The sequence below is a fragment of the Hyperolius riggenbachi genome, chromosome 10 (assembly GCF_040937935.1).
Source record: "Hyperolius riggenbachi isolate aHypRig1 chromosome 10, aHypRig1.pri, whole genome shotgun sequence".
Lineage (NCBI taxonomy): Eukaryota > Metazoa > Chordata > Amphibia > Anura > Hyperoliidae > Hyperolius > Hyperolius riggenbachi.
Window position 1 is genome coordinate 229,705,865 of NC_090655.1, and position 26,544 is coordinate 229,732,408.

At 43.5% G+C, this 26,544-nt stretch overlaps 2 protein-coding genes across 6 annotated transcripts; both read right to left on the bottom strand.

The window, feature by feature from the left end:
• Positions 1–1,735: 1,735 nt before the first annotated feature.
• Positions 1,736–15,729, bottom strand: LOC137534729 (zinc finger protein 271-like). 4 transcript variants are annotated; one of them, XM_068256349.1, is made up of 5 exons: positions 15,643–15,729; positions 7,618–7,703; positions 7,403–7,500; positions 7,018–7,309; positions 1,736–3,648 (listed from the first exon to the last, which is right to left on the bottom strand). In XM_068256349.1, the coding sequence occupies exons 2-5, from the start codon at positions 7,649–7,651 to the stop codon at positions 1,856–1,858; spliced, it is 2,217 nt and encodes a 738-aa protein (XP_068112450.1). In that variant the 5' UTR covers positions 7,652–7,703; positions 15,643–15,729; the 3' UTR covers positions 1,736–1,855. The 4 variants fall into 4 exon arrangements, with proteins under 4 accessions (XP_068112450.1, XP_068112449.1, XP_068112451.1 ...); XM_068256348.1 differs by lacking the exon at positions 15,643–15,729 and adding an exon at positions 9,024–9,067; XM_068256350.1 differs by lacking the exon at positions 15,643–15,729 and adding an exon at positions 9,006–9,029.
• LOC137534725 (zinc finger protein 605-like) lies at positions 13,213–26,429 on the bottom strand. Of its 2 annotated transcripts, none has more exons than XM_068256342.1 (5): positions 26,017–26,429; positions 19,962–20,382; positions 17,963–18,060; positions 17,779–17,875; positions 13,213–15,885 (listed from the first exon to the last, which is right to left on the bottom strand). In XM_068256342.1, the coding sequence occupies exons 1-5, from the start codon at positions 26,020–26,022 to the stop codon at positions 14,096–14,098; spliced, it is 2,412 nt and encodes an 803-aa protein (XP_068112443.1). In that variant the 5' UTR covers positions 26,023–26,429; the 3' UTR covers positions 13,213–14,095. The 2 variants fall into 2 exon arrangements, with proteins under 2 accessions (XP_068112443.1, XP_068112444.1); XM_068256343.1 differs by lacking the exon at positions 26,017–26,429 and adding an exon at positions 24,881–24,935.
• Positions 26,430–26,544: the final 115 nt, after the last annotated feature.

Consider the following 26,544-nt stretch of genomic DNA (forward strand, 5'->3'; position numbering starts at 1 on the left):
ATTTTGAAGCCAACTGATGTTATTTTCTCCCTTACTCTCCTCTGCCTGATTTGCCCATCCTTCACTATAGAAAGTGCATTGTCTCAGCATGAGAAATATTGGCCAATCAGAGAGGAACAGAGGTGTGGGCGGGGAAAACACGAGGAAAAAGAGGCTTCAGCCAATCAGGCTGCATTAGTTAAGTCTGAGGGGGAAGTAAAGAAGCAGAAAAGGACAACTCAGCATGGCCTGCAACTTCCTTTTTGTGTACCAAATTTTGTGTGTACCAAATAAGAGTCATGTAAACTGGGGAAGGATCATTTATCAACAAGAAAAGTAATAGTGATTTTAACTTTTGGATTGCCTGGTTAGCATCCCTATTACTTGTTTACCAGATAAAAATAAAGAATTGATTTTTGATTTTATGCCCGACAGTTACACTTTAATCAGTCTGCATGATACATGCGCTAGTGTCAGCGTAGCGCGTAATTAACATCAGTGAATTGAGCGCATGCTATGCTGCTGTAGTGCAGCATAGCGAGCGCTAGAAACTTTACGCCCACTATTTGCTAATAACGGACTCCACTTGTCCCGCCCTGAGCCCTGCCGGGTCCAGTCACTTTAACCACTTCACCACCACAGGTGCGTATATGTACGCTCCTTTCAACACCCTTTCCCCACCAGGAGCGTAGATATACGCACCTCCCGCCGCTACCGCCGCTTTCCGCGCTCCCGCTCGCTCATGCGCGTGCTCCCACGCTCGTGCACGCCGTCGGCCGCTCGCCCGGAGATCAATGAACGAGAAAAAACGTTCCCGTTCGTTGATCTCAGCCCCTCAGCAATTATCGGCTGCTTCTATGAGAAGCAGCGCGATTATTGTGGGAAAAAAAAGTTTCCCAGCCTCATTGTACTTCCTGTTAGCGTACTTCCTACGCTTACAGGTCGCATTCACAAAAAGTTACTGTGGCCATCTTGTGGCCAAAAAGTAAAGCTACACCCAAAAGCATTTTTAATATACAAATACATAGTTTTACATTATAAATTCACTCATTACCTCCCACTCTCCCCATTTTTTTTTTTGTAATAAAAAAAAAAATACAATAAAAAAAATACATAAATAGTTACCTTAGGGACTGAGCTCTTTAAATATTTATGTCAAGAGGGTATAACACTGTTACTTTATAAACTATGGGCTTGTAATTAGGGATGGACGCAAAACTGAAAAAAAATTCACCTTTATTTCCAAATAAAATATTGGCGCCAAACATTGTGATAGGGACATAATTTAAACGGCGTGATAACCGGGACACATGGGCAAATAAATTTAATGGGTTTTAAATACAGTAGCATGCAATATTTTAAAACTATAATGGCCGAAAACTGAAAAATATTTTTTCCTATTTTCCCATTACAACACATTTAGAATAAAATAATTCTTGGCATAATGTCCCACTTAAAGAAAGCCTAATTGGTGGCGGAAAAAAGCAAGATATAGTTCATTTCATTGTGATAAGTAATAATAAAGTTATAGACGAATGAATGGAAGGAGCGCTGAAAGGTGAAAATTGCTCTGGTACTCAAGGGGTAAAACCCCTCAGTGGTGAAATGGTTAAAGTATGTGATCCCCACACTTTGATTGGCCCAATAGGCTACCTGTCAAGTGACCCCAATGTGTCCAACCCGGCTCTACATTATATATAAATAATTTGTGGGGAAGGATGAGCTTTCAATCAACAATACTTTAAATCAATCAAAATAGCCAATCAGACACAACAGTTTATTTCTTATGTAAATGAAACACATGTAAAATGCTGACATTCTGTATTACATTTTTTAAATATAAAAAGAACATATGCATATGTTCACATCACTGGCATCAGTGGGAATGTGTTTTCTGATGTGCAATAAGACTCCCTTTCCCTGTAAAATGTTTCCCACATTCAGAACATGAAAAAGGCCGCTCTCCTGTGTGTTTTCTTTGGTGTATAATAAGTGTACCTCTCCGACTAAAACCTATCCCGCACACTGAACACAGAAAAGGACGTTCGCCTGTGTGCCTTCTCTGGTGCAAATGAAGTTCTCTTTTCTGTATGAAGTGTTTCCCACACTCTGAACATGAAAAAGGAAGCTCTCCTGTGTGCCTTCTTTGGTGTATAATAAGTTGTCCTTTCCGACTGAAGCTTTTCCCACACTCTGAACATTGAAAAGGCCGTTCACCGGAGTGAATTCTCTGGTGGATGAGTAAGTTCCCTTGAGAAGAGAAACACTTCCCACATTCTGAACACAAGAAAGGCCGCTCCCCAGTGTGGCTCCTTTCATGTAGGAGAAGGACTTGTTTCAGCATGAAACCTTTCCGACAAACTGAACATGAAAAGGGACGCTCTCCTGTGTGCTTTCGTTGGTGCACAAGGAGATCTTGTTTAGAATATAAGCATTTCCCACACTCAGAACATGAAAAAGGATGCACACTTGTGTGACCTTTCTGAGGTGTAGGGTTGTCACCTTTCACAGGGAAACAAGATTTTGACCTCTGATGTTTTATTACAATGTCTCTTCTTGAGAAACGTTTTCCACATTTCAAACATGAAAAGGGACGTTCACCGGTGTGACTTTTCTGGTGAGCGTTAAGGCTCGACTGTCGTATAAAACATTTCCCACACTCTTCACATGAAAAAGGCTGCTCACCTGTGTGAATTCTTTGGTGTGTAACAAGGGCTGATTTTGCAGGGAACCCTTTCCCACACTCTGAACACGAGAAAGGATGCTGGCCGGTGTGGCTTCTTTGGTGATGTAGAAAGGATCGTTTAGAAGTGAAGCTTTTCTCACATTCTTCACAGTTATACCGCTGTTCACCTGTGTGCTTCCTCTGGTGATGAAGAAGGCTGGATCTGACAGTAAAACATTTCCCACACTCCTGGCATGAGTAAGGATGCTCACCCGTGTGAAGTCTCCAGTGTGTCTTAAGAGTTGATTTGTGACTGAAACTTTTCCCACACTCTGAACATGAGAAAGGCCTCTCCCCTGTGTGAGTTCTCTCATGTATAACTAGGCGTGAATGTTTAGTGAAGTACTTGTTGCAGTGTGAGCATGGGAAATTCTTATCACCTGCGGGTCTAATAAGATGTATTCTCTGGTGTGCGACAAGCTGGACTTTTCGAGGGAAACACTTCCCACACTCAGGACAAGAAAAAGAACTCTCTCCTTCGTGAATTTTCTGGTGAGAAGTGAGGTACGGTTTGCGGCTGAAGCTTTTCCCACACTCTGAGCATGAAAAGGGGCGTTCCCCACTATGCATTCTCTGGTGCAGAACCAGAGAGTATTTCCTTGTGAAACACTTGCCGCATTCAGTACATGCAAATCCCATGTTATCTGCTGTCACTATAATAGTGTGTGATGTAGCTGTAGAGGATTCCTTATAATTTCCCTCATCTAACAGCCTATTTACACCATAAAATCCTGGTTGGATATTACATGTAGCAGGATGTGATGTGTCAGAGGCTTCCTCAGGTTTAGAAGGATCCAGCGATTTCTCCTCATGGTAAAGTCTGTGATGTGTATTTCCAGTAATGGGGTTTCCTCCTGGAGAATACTGTGTGACGCCATTATCTTCTGCATTAAGATCTGGAGGTGAGATAAGATGCTCTTGGTTGTTCCTGATGTAACATCCATCTGGTGAGGATATGAAAATAGTAATTGAGCACAGGGAAGGCTAATTCTTCAACTAAAGTGAAAATGATTCCACCTTTATCAAACAAAAACAGCTACAATATGCACCATGCGCGGTGGTTAAAATGATTCACTAACTCCCATACTTCCTGGCCACCACAACATATGAAGGAACTAATAGCAGTGCTCGTTGGAATTTTCAACAAGAATTCACAGTGGTTTGTACAAACGGACCAATACAAAGCCAAAGTGGGAGATTAAAATATACTACAGATACAAAAGAACAAGATGTTATCCTGAGGAATGGAGATGGGCCTTTCACATGGTGTACAGTATCCCCTCCTCATTTGTTGGTACTATGATGTTATACTGAGGAATGGAGATGGGCCTTTCATATGGTGTACAGTATCTCCTCCTCATTTGTTGGCACTATGATGTTATACTAAGGGATGGAGATGGGCCTTTCATATGATGTACAGTATCTCCCTCTCATTTGTTGGCACTACGATGTTATACTGAGGAATGGAGATGGACCTTTCATATGGTGTACAGCATCCCCCCCTCATTTGTTGGTACTATGATGTTACACTGAGGAATGGAGATGGACCTTTCATATGGTGTACAGTATCTGCTCCTCATTTGTTGGGAACATGATGTTTTACTGAGGATTAGAGATGGGACTTTCATATGGTGTACAGTATCTCCTCCTCATTTGTTGGCACTATGATGTTATACTGAGGAATGGAGATGGGCCTTTCATATGGTGTACAGTATCTCCTCCTCATTTGTTGGTACTATGATGTTATACTGGGGAATGGAGATGGGCCTTTCATATGGTGTACAGTATCTCCTCCTCATTTGTTGGTACAATGATGTTACACTGAGGATTAGAAATGGACCTTTCATATGGTGTACAGTATCTCCTCCTCATTTGTTAGTACTATGATGTTATACTGAGGAATGGAGATGGACCTTTCATATGGTGTACAGCATCTCTTCCTCATTTGTTAGTACTATGATGTTATACTGAGGAATGGAGATGGACCTTTCATATGGTGTACAGCATCTCTTCCTCATTTGTTAGTACTATGATGTTATACTGAGGAATGGAGATTGGCCTATCATATGGTGTACAGTATCTCCTCCTCATTTGTTGGTACTATGATGTTATACTGAGGAATGGAGATTGGCCTATCATATGGTGTACAGTATCTCCTCCTCATTTGTTGGCACTATGATGTTATACTGAGGAATGGAGATGGGTCTCTCCTATGGTGTACAGTATCGCCCCCTCATTTGTTGGTATAATGATGTTATACTGAGTAATGGAGATGGGTCTTTCATATTGTGTACAATATCTCCTCCTCATTTGTTGGGTACATGATGTTATACTGAGGAATGGATATGGGCCTTTCATATGGTGTACAGTGTATCCTCCTCATTTGTTAGTAGTATGTTGTTACAATGAGGATTAGAAATTGACCTTCCATATGGTGTACAGTGTATCCTCCTCATTTGTTGGTACTATGATGTTACACTGAGGAGTAGAAATTGACCTTTCATATGGTGTACAGTATCTCCTCCTCATTTGTTGGTACTATGATGTTATACTGAGGAATGGAGATGGATTTTTCATATGGTGTACAGTATCTCCCACTCATTTGTTGGTACTATGATGTTATACTGAGCAATGGAGATGGGCCTTTCATATGGTGTACAGTATATCCTCCTCATTTGTTGGTACTATGATGTTACACTGAGGATTAGAAATGGACCTTCCATATGGTGTAAAGTATCTCATCCTCATTTGTTACTACTATGATGTTATACTGAGGAATAAAGATTGGCCTTTCATATGGTGTACAGTATCTCTTCCTCATTTGTTGGTGCTATGATGTTATACTGAGGAATGGAGATGGGCCTTTCATATGGTGTACAGAATCTCCTCCTCATTTGTTGGGAACATGATGTTATACTGAGGAATGGAGATGGACCTTTCATATGGTGTACAGTATCTCCACCTCATTTGTTGGTGCTATGATGTTATACTGAGGAATGGAGATGGGCCTTTCATATGGTGTACAGAATCTCCTCCTCATTTGTTGGGAACATGATGTTATACTGAGGAATGGAGATGGACCTTTCATATGGCGTACATTATCTCCTCCCCATTTAGAAGCATGGTAAATACAATGTTGCCATTTCTCTGGTAAGGCATATAGACTGATCTACTATATAGTTTATAATATTTAAGGCTTATGCTGTTGGTTACTTGATGAGGAAGGTACAGTGATGATCTTTTAACTTCTTGCCGACCGATCCACGCCAATCGGCATGAACGCAGCGGCAGCCCCAGGACTGCTCCATGCCAATTGGCGTGAACGGCCTTCTATGGGGCTAGCAGGATGCACGTGGAGCTCTGCTCCGCCTTCAGTCTCCCAGCCGCTCGGAGACTGTTAGACGGGGAAACCACCGTCTAATATACCTGTACAGCTCTGCGATCTAAGGCAGGTGTGACACGGCTATCCCCCTGGGGGACAAAGTGATCGTTGGTGATAGGCTGAAGCCTACCACAGCCAATCGCAATGATAGGCTGACTGGGGGAGGGAGGGAAAACTGTTTAAAAAATAGGCATTTTATAAAAAAATATATATATATATATATATATATATATATATATATTTTTTTTTTATTTTTTTTTTGTAAAAATAAATAAACATTGGGTGAGCGATCAGACCCCACCAACAGAGAGCACTGTTGGTGGGGGAAAGAAAGGGGGAGGGGGGAGGAATCACTTGTGTGCTGAGTTGTGTGGCCCTGCAGCGAGCCCTTAAAGCTGCAGTGGCCCAATTTATGAAAAATGGCCTGGTCTTTAGGGGGTTTAACACCGCGGTCCTCAAGTGGTTAAAGAGACTCTGTACAAAAAAAAAGGGCCCCTGAGGGGTACTTAACTCAGGAAGGGGAAGCCTCTGGGTCCGCTTGAGGCTTTCCCCACCATCCTCCATCCCACAGTGGTCTCGCTGTGCCCCTCAGAAGCCACAGCTGGCAATTTGTAAGGCTGTGGCACAGGCACAGTAGCGCCTGCAGTATTTACCTTCCCCAGGCTCCAGCGCAGGCACAGTAGCGGCTCTTGGTTTGGATCAGGCAGAAATTGCTGATCCCTGTCGGGTCCGTTCAACTGCGCAGGTCCCGGGGAAGGTAAATATTTACATGGTCGCCATTCGGAGCGGCCCAGCGAGACCACCGTAGGATGGGGAAGCCCCAATTGGATCCAGAGGCTTCCCCATTAAAGATAAGTACCCCCAAGGGCCCTTTTTTTAAAACAGGTTTTCTTTAATGATTAATAATGAGGATTTCTCAAGTGTTACATACCTGAGCTGATAACTGTTGAGCATTCTTCCTTTTTAATTGGCATCATCGGTTCACCCTTTTTTGCCTGTTGATCACCCCTCACATAAGTCTCTTCTTCTTCCCCTTTAACCGTCCACATCATTCCACCCTCCTCTGTAGATTGCAGATCACTCCCTCCATACATTTCTTCTTCTTCCTCAGCTTTAATTGTCCTCATCATGTGTCCCTCCTCCACAGACCACAGGTCATCCTTGACATGTGTCGTCTCTTCTTCTTCTTCAACCTTAACTTTTACATAAACTTCGTCTTCACACTAAAAACACAGAGAGTAATACTTTTCAGTCATTGAACTGCAATGAATAAGTAATCTCATACATCATGGAGTCTCAGTTTTGCATCTGATTACCTGGTTATGTTGTGTATAATTGTGAAAACCTTGTATACAATCCTGGGAATAAAGAGGACCTGTACATGTCTCTGGTGGGTTTCTGTTACTGGATCCATCTGTAGGAAACACACACAGAATTAATACATTATCTCTGTGTTTATCAGATGATGGAGGATCTGGGTGAACCCTCCATACCGATCTCTACTATAAAAGACATGAAAGTCTCCTCTTACCCGGTGATGTGAGGGGCGGCTGATTCTCCATCATGATGTCCTGGTTTCTGGTAGCGATCCTTGTGTCCTTCTAGATACTGCCACTTCTGCATATAGACACAGACAGTGACAACCAGACAGCTTATAGGAAGCTGACACACAATGATACAGTGACCATACAGACACATTCCTTGCAGTGACTGGATAATATCCCATAATTCCCAGCACTTCTCACTTTTTCTGTCAGTAGTCCAGCAATTGTGGTAGTGATTTAAAAATGTTTTGTTAGCATTTGCCTCAGATGTCAGATAGCGAGTAATTCTAAACATTATAACTGCACAGTGACTCCTGCTGTACAATGTGTTGCCTTCACTAAAAAGAAAGGGAACCTTGAATTGGGCTATTTAGATTACGAAGGTTAATAATTCATACCTAACGGTAGTGACAGTCATGTCTAGAACTCATTTGCTAGTCATGATCATGTGCTAAAGCAGGATGTAATCACAGCAAATCAGAGCTTTGCAAATCTATCACCTGATCAAATAAATCACATGCTTCTCCCTGAGTTCTCCTAGACATGATTATCCCTATCTGACAGAAACCTGAAGTGAGAAGTATATGGATTTATTTATTTTTGCCTGGCAGCCCTGCTGATCTATTTGGCTAAAGCAGTGTCTTAATCTCACCAGAAACAAGCATGCAGCTAACCTAGATTTGAAAGAAAAAAAAAAGTCAGAAACACTTGATCTGCTGCATGCTTGTACAGGGACTATGGCTTAAAGTATTAGAGATCAGCAGGACAGCCAGGCAACTGGTATTGCTTAAAAGGAAATACATAGTAATTCTCACTGCAGGTTCCCTTTAATGAGATGTTAGGTAATTAATTATCAGGCTTCTGAATCTGTTGACCTCTGTGTATAGTTCCCATTTGCCAAGTGAAATTCTCTTTGTGTGGAGCAAGAAATTGCCTCGCCATTTAAGCGATCTCTATAACAAACCCACCACCATAGCTATTGACAAAACTACCTTCGCTCAGATCAGTAAAGCACTGCAGCCAGGTAATGTGAGCACTATATATACACAGGAAAGGTATCAGACGATATGCCATGTTCCTCATATGTGTAGCAAGTATGGAGGGGACTCAGTAATATTCTGGTTGCAAACATAAAATAATTCTAAACTTAATTCTAAAGATGAGAATACTTTTTTTTCTGGTATTGCTATGAGAAGAAATCAGCTGTGATATCCCAAAAATTTGCACCAGGCTAATCATATTTGCGAGGCTAATAACTGATCCCATTGATTAATCAACTTGTCATGCAAATGAATCAATAGCTTCCAGAGTATGATAACTCGCAGTGAGCTCTGATGATTGCAGAATGCAAAAATAGCCCACTTAGATTTCTCACCACTTTCCTGCTCATTACCTCCTCTGCTGCCAGGTCCAGCAATGTCTCCTCTCTACTTCCGCCCACCTCAATGCTCCTTCATTTCCTGCCCGAGGGGTTCCACCCTTTCCTGTGTGTGACAGTTCCACCTTGTGGAAGCTAGGCAAACTGCAGCCAAATTTCCCATCTGCCTTCTTATCATCAGTTATATTTACATCACATCTCTGTTACTTATCGAGTGACTGACTAATAAAATCTTACCGGTAGATGTGATGTCCCAAGCACCGCCATCTAAAGTGTGAATAGTCCTCATTACACTGCAAAAAGCTGCAAAGTTATTTTTATGGCAGTGTAGTGACTCACCTGTCTGAGCTGGCATGCTCCTTCACTAGCATACCTCCCAACTTTTTGATATGAGAAAGAGGGAAACTTAAGCCACATTCCTGCCACACCCCTGTCCACGCCCCCGTCACACCCCTAGTCACGCATACCATAAAGATTTCATAGGAAAAATGTGTTTTATCATTCAAACCACACTGTTCCTTTCTATCCTGGTTCATTTTCCTTCGTATTAACATTTTACAATTAATAATATGCAGTTGTGTTCAAAATTATTCAACCCCCAATGCTGTTAAGGAGCAAAAAAGGATCCGCAAACCAGGCCGGGTTGACGTATAGAAGGCTGATATTTTATTGAAGAAATCCACAGACAGTGCAATAAAATCACAGGATCAACTCACGCGTATCGGGCCTACCATCTGCCCTTAATCGTAGAAATCTTACAAGGACTTTTTTGAGAACCAAATGCAACTAAAATGACATCAATTGTTTTTGTAATACAGTATTAAATGTTTTTTTTTTTTTTTGTGTGTGATTTCTTCAGTGACACAATTATTTAACCCCTTAAAGACTACCGCTCTTAAGAAGAGAGGTTCATTCAAGTGGTATTGAAAACACCTGTGGATGTTAACGAGCAGCAATCAAGCATAATAAGCACCAAGTAGGCAGATTTAAAATGACTGTGATACTCAGCTCCTTCTAGACATTTACTGGTGTGTTTATAAACATGGTGAAGTCAAGAGAATGGTCCAGGAAGACAAGAGAAGAGGCGATTTCTCTTCACAGGAAGGGCAATGGCTATAAGAAGATTGCAAAGATGTTAAACATACCAAGAGACACCATACGAAGCATCATTCGCAAATTCAAGGCAAAGGGCACTGTTGAAACGCTACCTGGTTGTGGCAGAAAGAAGATGCTGAGTTCAACTGCTGTGCGCTATGTGAAGCACAAAGTAGAGAAAAGTCCCCGTGTGACTGCTGAGGAACTGAAAAAAGATTTGTCAGATGCGGGTACTGAAGTTTCAGCTCAGACAATAAGGCGCACACTGCGTAATGAAGGCCTCCATGCCAGAACTCCCAGGTGCACCTCCTTGTTGTCTCCAAAGAATAAGAAGAGTCGACTGCAGTATGCCAAAAGTCATGTGGACAAACGACAAAAGTTTTGGGATAGTGTTCTGTGGACTGATGAAACAAAATTAGAACTGTTTGGGCCCATGGACCAACGCTATTTTTGGAGGAGGAAAAACAAGGCCTATGAAGAAAAGAACACCTTGCCTACTGTGAAGCATAGCGGGGGGTCAATCATGCTTTGAGGCTGTTTTGCTTCTGCAGATACAGGGAAGCTTCAGCGTGTGCAAGGTACCATGAATTTTCTCTTCAGTACCAGGAGATAGTGGATGAACATGTGATGCACTCCATCACAAACCTGAGGCCTGGGAGACGTTGGACCTTTCAACAGGACAATGATCCCAAGCATACCTCCAACTTCCAAGTCTACTAGAGCATGGTTGCAGATTAAAGGCTGGAACATTTCGGAGTGGCCATCGCAGTCACCAGACTTAAATCCGGTTGAGAACCTCTGGTGGGACTTAAAGAAAGCAAGTGCAGCGCGCAAGCCTAAGAATGTGACTGAACTGGAGGCTTTTGCCCATGAAGAATGGGCTAAGATACTAATAGATCGTTGCAAGACACTTGTGTCAAGCTATGCTTCACGTTTAAAAGCTGTTATAACTGGAAAAGGATGTTGTACTAAGTACTAAGAATAAATGTCACTTGGGGGTTGAATAAAACTGATAATGATGTGAGCACAGAAAAGACATTTGTGGTTATTTCATTATAAATGTTATATTATATTTGTCTGACTTACAAGTGGCTCTTTGATTTAATTGTAAACAAGATGACTGAAATGATCAAAATCAATGTCAAACTGGCCAAAACACTCAATTTCACAACTGTATCAATTTAAGGGATGGGAATAAAGTTTAGAGTCAAACATATTTTTTAGTACAGAAATATATATATTTACATTGAATATATATACATTGAAAGAGGGACAAAGTCCTGAAAGAGGGACACATGAGGATGAAAGAGGGACAGGGCTCTCAAAGAGGGACTGTCCCTTCAAAATAGGGACAGTTGGGAGCTATGCATTAGTCTATGGCTCAGTGCATTCCTGTCTACATCTCCGCTGCGCTGGCCACATCTGCTCAGTGGCCGGATGCTGTTGTAATAACATCTGCCAGGTCACTGAGAAGATGTGTCCAGTGGACATGAAGATAGGAACGCAGTGAGCCCAGAACACTAATAGATGAGTGAGCCAATCGGAGCATACGAGTCGCTGCACTGCCCAAAACTTTACAGGGGCTCCAGGACTACAATAAAGTTGGGGGGAGACCTGAGGGGGGCTGACAGCTGGCTCAGGAACCCTGGGTTAATTCCCAAGGTTGCTCCTATGGAAGAACCAGCCCTGATTCTAACAAATGTGAAAAGGAACTAATTCCTCATTAGAATGATGCCACCCTCACTCAGTTTTGTTTGCCATGCCTCTCACTATGGGAGTGATTCACAGACTTTATCTCTTCTTATTGGTTTATCTCATGATTTGACACTTTTTATCTTACCTGAGGTGCCAAGTACATATTGGACCCCACGCTGTGAGATACTCCAGTTATACATTGCCTGATGAAGCGGGATGTTGCCCGTGAAACGCGTTGCAGTATTGTTTTAGGAGTATGTGAATAAATTATTGTTTCTTCAATCAACAGCATCGTGTCTGTTTATTGGGTGTTGTCTGGGCCAGCACCTCCACCCGAATATTTTTTAAACCTTTTAGAATATTTTATCCTTTTGGCGCCTCTGTATCTCCATATATCAAGTTATCCACCCTTGGTGGAAGGGTGAAAAAAAAACCATTTCTTCCTTCTACAGAGAGCGACATCTTAGCCCTGAGTGTGGACAGGCCTAATCTCCCCACCTGCTCATACAGTGGTTGCCTACTTGGTAACCCAGGTTTGTAAGTATATTACTTACATTTCATATTTCCTTTTTTCCAAAACATACTACACTATACTGGGCTCTCAGTCTCCCTTTTTCTAATCCCTACCATAGGCATATGTCCATCATAGTCTAACGTCATTTTTTTTTTATAGTTTATGCACAACTTAAATATTGAATGTATTATGAGTTACCATGTAATTCAGTCAAGTAACAACTCAAGGAATGAATGTTTTAAAATTACATTTATTTACACAAATGTGAAACGCAGATAATCAGAAACACAATGTGAAAACCATTAGTGTAACAGCCAGAGGTAGACAACAAAAAAAATCAGCTACACAGAGGAAATGCAATTCCATACACATGCATGCTTTGTATGAAAGCAGTGTTCCAGAACAGGACCCCTCTAACTCAGCAGTTGTGCCTCAGTAAGGTGACCTGCAGTGGGAAGGGAGGGAGCTGCATATATACTGTACTATATGGAGGATGGGGAGAGGAGCAGTGTGTGCTGTATTAGAGAGAGTAGGGGGGAGAGGAGCAGTGTCTGCTGTTCTTGTAGAAAAAAAAAACAGACAATGGGACGTTACTCACATACAAAGTAGCTTTTATTAAAAGCTCCAAGATTTGCAATGCTTTTCACGGGTCACTATCCCGCTTCATTAGGCAATAGTTTGGAGGGTACACTGCTGCATAATATGTTAGTGCTTTATAAATACAATAAATAATAAATAAATACACAGTCAGGTCAATATCCTGGCTAAGCGCCTCTGTCAGAGGAGCTTAGCCAGGATATTGACCCAACTGTGTACCCTCCAAACTATTGCCTGATGAAGCGGGATAGTGACCCATGAAACGCGTTGCAAATCTTGGAGCTTTTAATAAAAGTTACTGTGTATGTGAGTAACGTCCCATTGTCCGTTTTGGTTTTTTTCTGTACGAGGGAGGTGAGTCCACCAACTTCCCCGTTTTAAACAGTTTTTAACCGCTTTTACTCTGTTATACTGTTTTACAAATCAACTAGTCCACCCTTGGTGGAGGGGTGTATCCCCCTTTTCCTATCTACAGAGAGCGACTTCTTATACCTGAGTGGGGTCAAGTTATAATTCTCCCCACCTGCCTATCCAGTGGTTGCCTTTTGTGGCAACCTATCCTTGTGAGTATAACCATTGCTTGATTACACACTTTATCATCTGCTACTAAGGTACTACACTATAATGGGCTCTCGGTCTCGCTTTGTGTTTTTCAAGTTGTCTTTGCCTCGTCGTTTGTCGACTGAGAGAACTACCGATTGCAGCCCACAACATGGACTTCATTGATAAGAGAGCAAGCCACAGGGAGGACCTTTTGGCTCAATTTAAGATTTCCTTTACACTACAAGAAGAGGATATTACTGATCCTCCTCCAGAAACCACAGTTCCTGATATAGACTTGAAACCAATATTCAACAATCTGTAGAGAACCAGGTCTCAGTGAGTCTCCGTATTTCAGTGATCCTCTGTATAGTACCAAATCTCAGTAACATTCTGTAGTACTGAATTGACAGGGGAATTGTTAAGAACCAAAACACACAGGATCTCTGTAGAGAGCCAAATCTCAGGAAACATTTGTAATGTGAGCAAAAGTTGTGTGACTCAGGGACTTGTGTTGTCTTCCAACATCTCATGTAAAATCAAGCAAAATGCTGAGCTAAAATAACTTTTCACACCTGCACGCATGCTCCATAATACATTTTCTATGGACAGAACAATTCAGTCTAAGAATCACAGCACACACACATCACTGGCGTCCGCGAGAATGCGCTTTCTGGTGTATAATTAGACTCCCTTTCCGTGTAAATTTTTTCCCACAGTCTGAACATGAAAAGGGGCACTCCCCCGTGTGTCTTCTCTGGTGAACAATAAGCTGTCCTTTCCAACTAAAACATTTCCAACACTCTGAACACGAGAACGGCCGCTCACCTGTGTGAGTTCGCTGGTGTACAAGAAGCTCTTTTTTCTGAATGAAACATTTCCCACACTCTGAACATGAAAATGGCCGCTCCCCTGTGTGCCATCTCTGATGTCTGAGAAAGGCTGTTTTCCAAGTAAACTGTTTCCCACATTCTGAGCAAGAATAAGGACACTCGCCAGTGTGAATTCTCCGATGTAAAATTAAGTTACCTCGACAAGAAAAACTTTTCCCACACTCTGGACATACATAAGGCCGCATTCCTGTGTGGCTCCTTTGGTGTAGGAGGAGAACATGTTTCAAAGTGAAGGTTTTCCCGCAATCTGAACATGAAAAGGGACGCTCTCCTGTGTGCCTCCTTTGGTGTACAAGAAGGTCATGTTTAGAATACAAACATTTCCCACACTCTGAACAAGAATAAGGGTGCACACCTGTGTGACTCCTCTCCTCCCGTTTCACACCGACACATGATTTTGATCTCTGATGTTTTATTACCGTGTCTCTCCTCGTGAAACGTTTTCCACATTCTAAGCATGAATAAGGTCGCTCACCGGTGTGACTTTTCCGATGCGCGATAAGGCTGGAATTCCGAGTGAAACATTTCCCACACTCAGCACATGAAAAAGGCCGCTCCCCTGTGTGAGTTCTTTGGTGAGTAACAAGGGCTGATTTTGCAAAGAAGCCTTTCTCACACTCTGAACATGAGAAAGGATGCTGGCCTGTGTGAGTTTTTTGGTGCTGAAGAAGCGCCCCGTTAGAAGTAAATGTTTTCTCGCACTCTGCACATGAATACGGCCGCTGGTCTGTATGGCTCTTCAGATGGAGAAGTAGATAGGACTTGGCAGTGAAACCTTTCCCACACTCCTGACATGAGAAAGGGCGTTCTCCCGTGTGAAGTCTCTGGTGGGTTTTAAGAGTTGATTTGTGACTGAAACTTTTCCCACAATCAGAACAGGAAAAAGGGCGCTCTCCGGTGTGAGTTCTCTCATGTACAACAAGGTGTGAATTTGTATTAAAGTGCTTGTCACAATATGAGCATATAAATCTCCTATCCCCTTTAGGTTTAATCGTGTGCTTTTTCTGGTGCATAAGAAGCTGTGCTCTCCGAGAGTAACGATTCCCACACCCTGAACATGCAAAGGGGCGCTCTCCTTTGTGACTTTTTTGGTGTGAGTTAAGGTTTGATTTGTTACTGAAACTTTTCCCACACTCTGAACATGAGAAAGGCCGCTCTCCACTATGCACCCGCTCGTGTAGAACCAGAGAGTACTTCCTTGTAAAACACTTGTCACATTCTGAACACTGAAACCTCTTATCTCCTGTAGGTGTGACAGTGTGTGATGTGGCAGGAGAGGAGTCCTCACTTTTACACTGACCTGATGACCTGTTTACACCATCAAATCCTAGATCAGTATTTGTGGTAACAGGATGTGGGCTGTCAGAAAGTTCCTCAGGATTAGAGGGATCCGGTGATCTCTCCTCATTGTAAAGTCTGTGATGTGTATTTCCAGTAATGGGGTTTCCTCCTGGAGAATATTGTGTGACGCCATTATCTTCTGCATTATCATCTGGAGGTGAGATAAGACGTCCCTCTGAGGTGCTCCCCACATCCTGTCCATCTATTGGGGGAATAATAATAGTTATTATAGAACATTCATTCTCCTGTGTGCAGGCAGCAGTCATGTATGTGGCTCTAGCAGTAAGTGATGTCACAGAACTCTGGCATGTGTTGCAGGAGTGCTGGGGAAGAGATAATAGGGTGCACAGGTGGTTTCCTGTTAGCTGGGGACTGTACAGTGTTGCTTTGTGTGGTGCCAGGTGCTGGGCTCCTGTTAGCTGAGACTGTACAGTGCGAATGTGCCTGCCCACCTTCTACCTCTGTTGCAGAGGATGGAAAAGATCAGGAGATGGCTCTGTGCTGAAAAAGGAACACCCACTTTGTTGGGCGCTCTATACTTGATGCACAGATCTTTGGGTCATGTGACTAACTATTCCCAATGGAAGTTCTCTGGAACAGCTGCATTAAATGAGAAAACTGTGAGTAATAGCAAATGATTTTCACCTTATTCTGTTGGTCATATTAAAGGGGCACTATGGCAAAAAATATGCTGTTCCATTATCCCCAGCATCAGTTGTTTAATAGGGACAGCATGATTTTCTCCATAGAGCTTGTGTTAAAAAATAGCTCCCATAACCAACTCTGCTCTTGTACACAGCTTATCTGCATCATTACATCAGCTCTGCCTGATGGGGGGATGCGACGGGGGACTGCTATCAGCCTTCCGTGTCTCTGACACAGCTGATTTATTACTCGGCTCACACACTTTGTTGTTGCAGACTTCTCACATGTAACTAAACAGTCTCTAAATATTGTGAAGCTGGCAGGAATAGAACCTGTTTATTTAAGTTACTTTGTAGCTGTGAGAAGCCTGACACAACAGTGTATGAGCCAAGTAATAAATCAGCTGTGTCAGAGACATGGAAGGCTGATAGCAGTTAGAAGAGAGCAGATAACAGCCAGCCCCTGTCACATCCTCAATCAGGAAGAGCTAATGTAAAGACGCAGACATGGGCGTCCTCAGCATAGGAAAAGAGGGGTCAGTGTTCCCCCAGCCAACAGCCACCCCCCCTGACCAGTAAAACCAGCAGCAGCCCGGCAGAGAAATGCCTGTCCCCGTCCTGTGCCCCAACCGACTCCTTGTGTCCGCCTGCTGTGTCCCCGCTGCCTATCATGTAACAAGCAGTGTCACGTAGACCTCCAATCAGCTGGCGACCAGTGAGAAGCGGGTGCTAGTACCTTGGAGACACGGTACTGATATGTGGAAGCGACGTCATATGGGGTACCATGCGTGCGCTTCTCACTGGTCACTGGCTGATTGGAGGTCTGAGTGACGCTGCCTGTTACATGCTTTAGGCAGCGGGGACATGATACAGCAGGCAGGCAGTGCTGATCTGAGGTCTGACATCACTGTGAGTGAGGTAGGAGTCCTTGTCACTACCTAAAACTGGGGGTCCCCTGTCACCACCTAAACTGGGGGGTCTCTGTCACTGAACTTGGGGGTTCCCTGTCACTACCTAAACTGGGGGCTCTCTATCACTAAACTTAGGGGTTCCCTGTCACTACCTAAACTGGAAGGCACCGGTCACCGGCATCTGTGTCATAGGCGCTCACAATCTAATCCTTACCATAGTCCTAGTCTAATGTCCCCCCCATTGCTAAATTTATGAAAAGGTGGCTTCACCTGTGACCACACTCATATTCTCATCCACGGCCACGCCTAATTTTTGGCAAGGCGCACTATGCGTAACGCACAACTTGCCCCCCTCCCCCCCGAAAATTTTCTGCGGATGCCCATCGACCCAGATCAGCTGTGTACAAGAGCAGATTTGGTGTTAGGAGCTTTTTTTTTTTAACAGCATAATGTTTGTCTTAGTGCCCTTTTAACTGGTGGAGCATGTGCTGTCATGGTCTTTTTATGAATAATAATGCGGATTCCTCAAGAATTACTTACATGTACTGATACTTAGATGACATTCCTTCTCCATAGACTGCTGATTATCTCTCACACACATGTCGTTTTCCTCTTTAGACTCTGCTTTCACCTCAAACTAAAGACAGACAATGGCATCTTTATATAACATGAACAGTAAATAACTAATAACTAATTGACCAAACAGTCTTCATTTAGCATTTACCTGATAATGATGGGAGATGGTGTGATCTTCTTGTGGACAATCCTGGGAATAAAGAGGACCTGTACACCTCTCTGGTGGGTATCTGTTATTGGATCCATCTATCAGAAACACACATACACACACATACTAGCTGAATACATTGATCTTTCTTTTAAAAGTTGCAGCTGTTGTTCATGTTCAGGTTAAGAGTAAAATGTGCCCTATGTATTGTAAATGCTTCTCTCTCTGCACCTTAAAGACCTGAACCATATTTCCCTGTTTATCACTAATTCATGTCCGGGGGCTAATTATACTAAGTCTGAAGCACCTGAGACCAGGCTCTCAACAATTGTGCAGCACAGTCAGAATGTATAGCTAAGTTATAAATTACAATAATCTTACAATGCTGAATACTTTGGGAGCTTATCCTATTTATATAACAGAAGGCAGGGGTATGAACTTTGTGTATAAAATGTTAAAAAGCATACAACTTCAAGAGTTACAGGCAATCCAGTTATAAATGTAGCCTTTCATTTTTTTGTGCCTCAAATGTCAGTTTTCATAGTGAAAAAACACAGGTCATCCATAGCTTATTAGTTAACCCCCTTGGCGGTATGATTCTTTCTGGATTTTAGGGTCTACATTTTTTTTCATGCTTTCAGACACTAAAACCTGGAAAAAAATCATGCTGCTAGGGAGATCTACACAGCCCCAGCAATCACTCACCTCTCTGGGCTCCAGTGCTGCAGTTTTCCCTCCGTTCTCCGTGGTGCTGCAACCCTAAAGTGAGATTGCCGGCTGTCATCATGACGACAGACGGCGATCTCACCGGGGGAAGCAGAGCCTTGGAGGAGCAGAAGAAGAATGGTGGCTGATGTCAGGATCCCCCAGGGAGGTGAGTTGAAATGCCCGCTGCGCGCATTGCTCTGCATAGAGCCTCCGGCGGCTACCCCGAGAGCAGGTCGGGGCTACCGCTCTGAGCTGCAGTTTTCCGCGCCGACCGTAGCTTGAGGTTACCGCCAAGGAGGTTAAAGGGCAACTAAAGTGAGCGGTATATTGAGACTAAAGCAATGTGAAGTATCTCAGTGCTGCAACCCAATAATTTCCAACATCAGGGAGTCAACCAGTCAACACCCTTATCCACCTAAAGGGTCAACCCAGTGCAGCAACAAACTGGCTGGGTCTCTATCTGGATTTTAAGGCCTATTGGCCAATTTATTGCAGTAACAGTGCAAAGCACAACGTTTCGACCCAACCGGTCTTTATCAAGTGCTTCAATAAAGACCGATTGGGTCAAACCGTTGTGCTTTGCACTGTGTTACTGCAATAAATTGGCATTAGGCCTTAAAACCCAGGTAGAGACCCAACCTATTTGTTGCTGCGGGTATATTGAGACTGCCATATTTATTTTATTTAAAGTAATACTAGTTACCTGGCTAGCATACATTTGAAATTGGCGCAGGAAGACTTGGGCGCAGGATACAGCCGGTATATGGCTGATCCTGCTGCTGCACAAGTCCCGGCCGTGTTAATTACTATTCCCCCTCCAGGCCGCCATGGATGGTGGGGAATGATATAATTCAGCTTCCAGCTATTGCTGGAGACCGAATTATTGTGTTTTAAAATCAACTTCAGCTCCGTCTTCTGACGTTACTCACTGAGTGCCACTATAGATGTAATTCCTATTACAGGCTATGGTGGCACCGGTTGCGTCCAAATCTTCCTGCACTGAAAAGCACTGCTCCGACCTGGCTATCCTGCTGATCCTCTGCCTCAGATACTTTTAGCCATAGACCCGGAACAAGCATATGCATATCAGATGGTACTGACATTATTGTCAGATCCGACAAGATTAGCCACATGCTTGTTTCTGGTGTTATTCAGATGCTACTGCAGCCAAATAGACCAGCAGGACTGCCAGGCAACTGGTATTGTTTAAAAGGAAATACATATGGCAGCCTCCGTATACCTCTTACTTCAGTTGTCTTTTAACAATGAGGCTTTTTCAAGGGCTACTTACAAGAGCTGTTATGTAGAAAACCTTCCTCTTTTTTAACTGGTATAATCATTTGCCTTTCTTTTGCGAACTGCTGATCATTCTTTAAAGGTATCACTTTCTCTTTATTTGTCCCCATCATGGCCTCCTCCTCTGTAGGCTGCTGTTTTACTCTCTGATATTCTTCCTCTTTAAGTGTCGCCGTAATTACACTCTCTTCCTTTGACTGCCAATTACCCTCGACATTTGTCTCCTCTTCCTCTTCCTCTTCCTCTTTAATTGTCCTCATCTTGTCACTCTCCTCCATAGACTGCTGATCTCCTCTCATATACAGATTTTCTTCTTTAATTGTGCTCATCATTTCACCCATGTCTGCAGATAGATGATCATCTCTCACATATGTCTCTTCTTGGTTTCCAACCTTGATTTGATCACATTCTTCACACTAAACACAGACAATAACATATTTAAAGTGTACCTGAGATGGGATGGTACAAAAGAAATATACATACCTGGGGCTTCCTCCAGCCCCCCTCAGCCTTCCCGTTCACTCGTAACTGGCCCCAAAAATTTCCTCCAGATGGGGCCAGTCGGTTAGGCGCAGTCCGGCTGAACACGCTTCCCTGTCTTGCTTCCGTGGCCAGGAGCATTCTGCGCCTGCGCAGTCATACTGTGTAAGTGCAGAACAGTCCCAGCCACAGGAGCGTGGTGGGAGCGCACGCAGCTGGGCCGCACAAGTGCAGTTGGCCTTTGGACCGGAGGACTTTCCAGGGCCAATTGCAGATGAACGAGAAGGCAGAGGAAGACGGCGTGGGAACAATCAGGCTGAGGGGGGCTGAAGGAAGCCCCAGGTATGATATATAGCTAATTAATAAAGTGAGTAGGTTGAATATGACTTTGGCCCTTCAGAAGCACTTGCGCCCAGGGATGGGCTCCGGATAAAATTTCATTCAGATTTCATCCTCTAATTAGTGCACCTGAGCGTGTATGTGTGTGTGTGTGTGTGTGTGTGTGTGTGGGGGGGGGGGTTAAACTTACCCAGCAGCCTTCTTCTTTAACCTGTACGAAAGCGCGTCCCACGCCACGTCACATGACTACTACGCTTCCTCCTTCAACCCGGAAGGAGGAAGTATTTGTAGTCACATGACGCGGCTTGGATTGCAGCGTGGGACGCCCCATGGGACGGGTTAAAGAAGAAGGCTGCTGGGTAAGTTTAAAGGGAACCTGAACTGAGTAAAATTATTTAAAATAAACACATGAGGTAACTTAAAATGAACATAACATAGTTACCTCGTCATCAGTTCCTCTCAGAAGCTCACCATTTTCTTCTTACACTGATCCCTTCCAGTTCTGACATTTTGTCAGAACTGAAATATATCAGTTGCTGTCAGTTATATATCAGTTGCTGTCAGTTATAGTTGAGAGGACAACTGGTGTGCAAGGTAATGTCCATGTTTCCATATGGCTTAACAGTGTGCTGACCAGAAAGCAGTTATGGGGCAATGGCCATTTTCAAATGGAGGATGGAGAATTCCCTTGATCACAGCTGACAAACAGGACATGGGAGAGGAGAAAGAGATTGAGGAGTAGACTACACTGGAGGTAAGTATGACTTGTGTATGTTTACTTTGAATTTTAATTTTCAGTTCAGGTTTTCTTTAACACTCCCCCCCCCCCCACACACACACACACACACACACACACACACACACACACACACACACACACACACATAGAGACACACACACACACACACACACATGCATACACACACACACACACACACACACACACACACACACACACACATGCATGCATACACACACACACACATACATATATGCATACACACACACACACACACATTAGAGGATGAAATCTGAATGAAACTCAATTTTATCCGAAGCTCATCCCTGCTTAAGCCTCCGAGTACTTCCAAAGATAAGTGAATCCGTAATGCGCACACACAAGTCTGGGCTCATGCATGCACAGTACGGATACACCCATCCTCGGAAGCACTCGGGGACACAAGTACTTCCAAAGTCTTCTGAGGAGTCCAAAGAGCATGTAACTGAAACGGGGACAGCGGTGAAGGAAGGGCATGGAGAAAGGACGGGGAAGGTTCTACAGGATCCAGAACCTTCCCTATACATAGGTCAGTATCTAACCTGAAGCTAGTTTCTTCACTCCAGGTTTGCTTTAAAGAAAGCATTAGTGTTAAATGAAATGTTAACACTCACAGTGTTTTTCTTTTGTCTGACTCAAAGTACTTGAGAGCTGCATCCACTGAAGGCTCAGCCAGAAGCCTCTCTGGAGCATTAGAGTTTTGCCCAATGACTGCTAACCAAAGAGGTACTGGCTCCAACCAGGATTTAAACCCCGGTCTCCTTCACTAAAATTGGTGTATTTAAAGGGGCACTGTGGCAAAAAATGTAAATTTTAAAGTCTGTACAAACACATACAAAAGAAGTACATTTTTTCCCCAGTAAAATGAGCCATAAATGACCTTTCTCCTATGTTGCTGTCACTTACAGTAGGTAGTAGAAATCTGACAGAACCGACAGGTTTTGGACTAGTCCATCTCTTCATGAAAGATTCTCAGCAAGGCTTTTAGTCTTTATAAAGACACTCCCTAAAAATAATTTAAACAATGATGCTGGCCAGCTTCCCTGCTTGATACACAGGTTTTTGTCAGTTGAATAGAGCAACTGCCATTCACTAAGTGCTTCTGAAAATAAATAAAACCCTGAGAATCCCCCATGAGTAGATGGGCTAGTCCAAAACCTGTTGGTTCTGTCAGATTTCTACTACCTACTGTAAGTGACAGCAACATAGGAGAAAAGTAATTTATGGCTCATTTTACTCTGGAAGAAACGTACTTCTTACTTGTATATGTTTTCACATATTTGAAATTTTAAAATGTTTCGCTATAGTGCCCCTTTAACCAGTACACTCTCCAGCCACGGATTCTGGTTCGGACCTCATTCAGAGTGTAGAAGAAATGTGTTTGTTTGCACGGTATAGGACTAAAAGAATATAACCTTCAACTTGGAAAATATAGTTTATTCTGATCCAATCAATCACTCCCTGATCAGAATCTAATTGGATTCTGATGAATTCCTTCAACACATAACATATTGATTATTAACAGACGAGTAGACCCAAGCCCGTTTAAAAACTGGCTCTAGGGTCTGTTTCTCGCCGCCGCCCACCGCATGTTACTGCGCACGCACGTGCACCCGGCCGCCCGCTCACTTGCCCGCCCGGCTCCCTGACCCCGTCCTCCTGTCTCCGTGCTGCGCACATGCGCAGTAGCAAAAAGCACAGACCAAGATACACAGAGGCAGCACACGCAGGGACAAAGGGGTTTTATTATAGAGGATTCCAGCATGAAATCTACTGTAAATTGATCAAACTGCAGTATTGCACTGGTCAATGCCCATCGATCTACTGCCCTGCCCCCAATGGACAGTCATTTTCTGCCATGTCTGATCAATAATTTTAATCAGTTTTAGGTCAAAATCATTTGCAATTTGATTGATGGGACACTTTGCTCCAGGCAAAAACACACACTGCTACTAATACAGAACAAATGTTGCCAGCGTATCTATGAACAGCAGTTCTCCATGGCTTCTCATGCAATGGCAGCCAGCTCAGTGCAGTCACCAGGGGAGCCCTCCATCCCCGTCCCCCACCAGTAGCATTTGTAAAGCACACAGCGGTAGTGTGTAGTGCACAGTCCCACATGAAGGTAAGCCAGACCCTCCATCACACTGCCAGCACCAGCCATGACAGAAGCGGTTACCGTACTTCATGTATGTGAACACCTGCAAGAATATACTAAGGGTGCCAACTGTTAAAGAACAACTGTAATGAGAAGAATATTTAGGCTGCCATATTTATTTCCTTTTCAGCAATACCAGTTACCTGGCTGTCCTGCTGATCCTCTGCCTCTAATAATTTTAGCCATAGCCCCAGAACAAGCATGTAGCAGATCAGGTGTTTCTGACATTATTGTCAGATTTGACAAGATTAGCCACATGCTTGTTTCAGGTGTGATTCAGACACTACTGCAGCCAAATAGATCAGCAGGGCAGCCAGGCAACAGGTATTGTTTAAAGGGAACCTAAACTGAGAAGGATATGGATTTTTCCTTTTAAAATAATACCAGTTGCCTGACTCTTCTGCTGATCCTGTGTCTCTAATACTTTTAGCCCTCCACAAGCGTGCAGATCAGGTGCTCTGACTGAAGTCAGACTGGATTAGCTGCATGCCTGTTTCAGGTGTGTGATTCAGCCTCTACAGTAGTCAAAGAGATCAGCAGGACTGCCAGGCAACTGGTATTGTTTAAAAGGAAACATCCATCCCTCTCAGTTAAGGTTCCCTTTAAAGGGGAACTGAAGAGAGAGGTATATGGAGGCTGTCATGTTTATTTCCTTTTAGACAATACCAGTTGCCTGGCAGCCCTGCTGATCCTCTGCCTCTAATACTATTAGCCATAGCCCCTGAACAAGCATGCAGCAGATCAGGTGTTTCAGTGGTTCAGACTTATAAGTCTGATCTGACAAGACTAGCTGCATGCTTGTTTCTGGTTTTAATCAGATACTACTCCAGAGAAATAGACCAGCAGGGCCGCCAGGTAACTGGTATTGATTAAAAGGAAATAAACATGACAGCCTCCATATACCTCTCTCTTCAGTTCCCCTTTAAAAAGGAAATAAATATGGCAGCCTCCGTGTTCTTCTCATTACAGTTGTCCTTTAAAAAATATAGCCTGTGGAGTACAATGGTGGATTATTTCCAACCATATAAAATACATATATTATTCCCATTTGTGTTTAGCAGCAGCTGGTGATGGGGAGGGGGACATAGAAGGTTAATGGAATTGTATCTATAGAATACATGCATACACTACAATATTAAATACACTAATATCCTTTTACCTCCTCTGGTGCCAGTTCCAACAATGTCTACTCTCTACTTCCTGCCACTTTACCTCTAACCTTGAACTTCCTGTGACTATGCTCCACCTCTTCCTGTCTGAGAGAGACATCTTGTGGAGAGTGGGAAAACTGCATCCATCAATACGCTGCTTTGTTGGCAGTTTTCCAGTTATGTTTCAGGGGTTAGATGGTGCATCGTATGCCAAAACCCATTTTAAGTTCTGGGCGAGACAGGTCAATTGCCTAGGTGAAATGTTGAAAAGGGGAGAAGTGGGCCCATGCAGAGTGTGCAGCGAAGTGGAGGGGTGACGTGAACCACCACTCTAGGATACATCTTCCTGCTAGGCATCCCAATCTCCATGGATGCAGCATCACCTGTCATCATAATGGGTTACAGGATGAAAACATTAAACATGGCTACACAGGGACATTACTGCGTAAAACAATAGTACACAAAACAGCGATACAATAATAACAAATGATGCACAAATTGCAAGGTAGGGATAAATAAAGAAGACAAGTCACTGAGTCCATATGGTTGCAGAGAAGAACACAGAGGGAACAGGGCCTTGCCAAATAGGCTTATAGTCTAGACTCTAAGGGGTGAGGGAGAGGGATTCATAGGGTATCAACAACCCGTCTGAAGCTCTTGATTTGTACTGTAGTTTCCTGACCTGGCTCGTGAAACTCTCTGTCTCCTTCTATGCTTGTTTAACCTTGACCTGTGACCTCTACTGCGTCTGTTTGCTGCCTGCCCTGACTCCAACGCATCACCTTGAAAGTTGAATACACCTGTATTTTCTGCCTGCCTTGACCGCGGCCTGTGACACCAACTACTCCTGTCTGCAGCTAGCTCTGACTTTGGCTTGTTACTTGTCCTCAGCTCTTTCCACCCCTACCAGTACCTCTAGATTCATCTGCAAGTCAAACTGTTTCCTGTACTCCCTGGGGGTGCAACCTCAGATGCTGTGAACTAATGGTCAGTGGCAGCAAAGAATTTGTCACCCACTTGAGGTGACGGTCCATCATCTCTTGTACCAGGTGGCCACTTACACTCTATACCTCTCACCAACCACTGGTGACCGAGACAAAAGCCCATGTGCTTCCACACTCACCTACCGAGGATTCTTACTTACATGCATTCTTCCACAAGCCGTGCGATGTCAGACGATTTATAATAAGAGAGCATGTCATTCCTGAACAACTGAGGAGCAAAGCAAACGCAGGCATTTGGTTACAAATAGGCTGGCCCTACAGTTGTGATCAGGGGCGTAGCAATAGGGGTTGCAGAGGTAGCGACCGCATCGGGGCCCTTAGGCCAGAGGGGCCCCGAAGGGCCCTTCCACAACTACAGTTTTAGCTCTCTCTTGGTCCTGTGCTCATAATAATCACTTCTATAGATACTTTGAATAGTGGTAATCCTTAACAAGCTGTTCCCCATCCCCTTCTTGCACCTCTGACCCTGTAGTTGCCGTTGGCAGGTTTTGGTGCGCCATATCAATTGTTATGTATAGAGTGCTTGGGGGGCCCCATTGTAAAACTTGCATCGGGGCCCCCAGCTCCTTAGCTACGCCACTGGTTGTGATATATAATATGCCTGGAACAGAGAAAATAGACGTGCTAAAACAGATGTTACACCATACAACTGATTAACTGAAATTTTG

Excerpts from the sequence above, each read along its gene's own strand:
- LOC137534729 (XM_068256349.1), bottom strand. The coding sequence starts at position 7,651 with ATGATGGAGAATCAGCCGCCCCTCACATCACCGG. Across the intron at positions 7,310-7,402 it reads ATTATACACAACATAACCAG|TGTGAAGACGAAGTTTATGT; the intron begins GTAATCAGATGC and ends CTGTGTTTTTAG. Across the intron at positions 3,649-7,017 it reads CTCAACAGTTATCAGCTCAG|ATGGATGTTACATCAGGAAC; the intron begins GTATGTAACACT and ends TATCCTCACCAG.
- LOC137534725 (XM_068256342.1), bottom strand. Across the intron at positions 17,876-17,962 it reads CCATCTCCCATCATTATCAG|TTTGAGGTGAAAGCAGAGTC; the intron begins GTAAATGCTAAA and ends GTCTGTCTTTAG. Across the intron at positions 15,886-17,778 it reads TCATCTAAGTATCAGTACAT|ATGGACAGGATGTGGGGAGC; the intron begins GTAAGTAATTCT and ends TTCCCCCAATAG.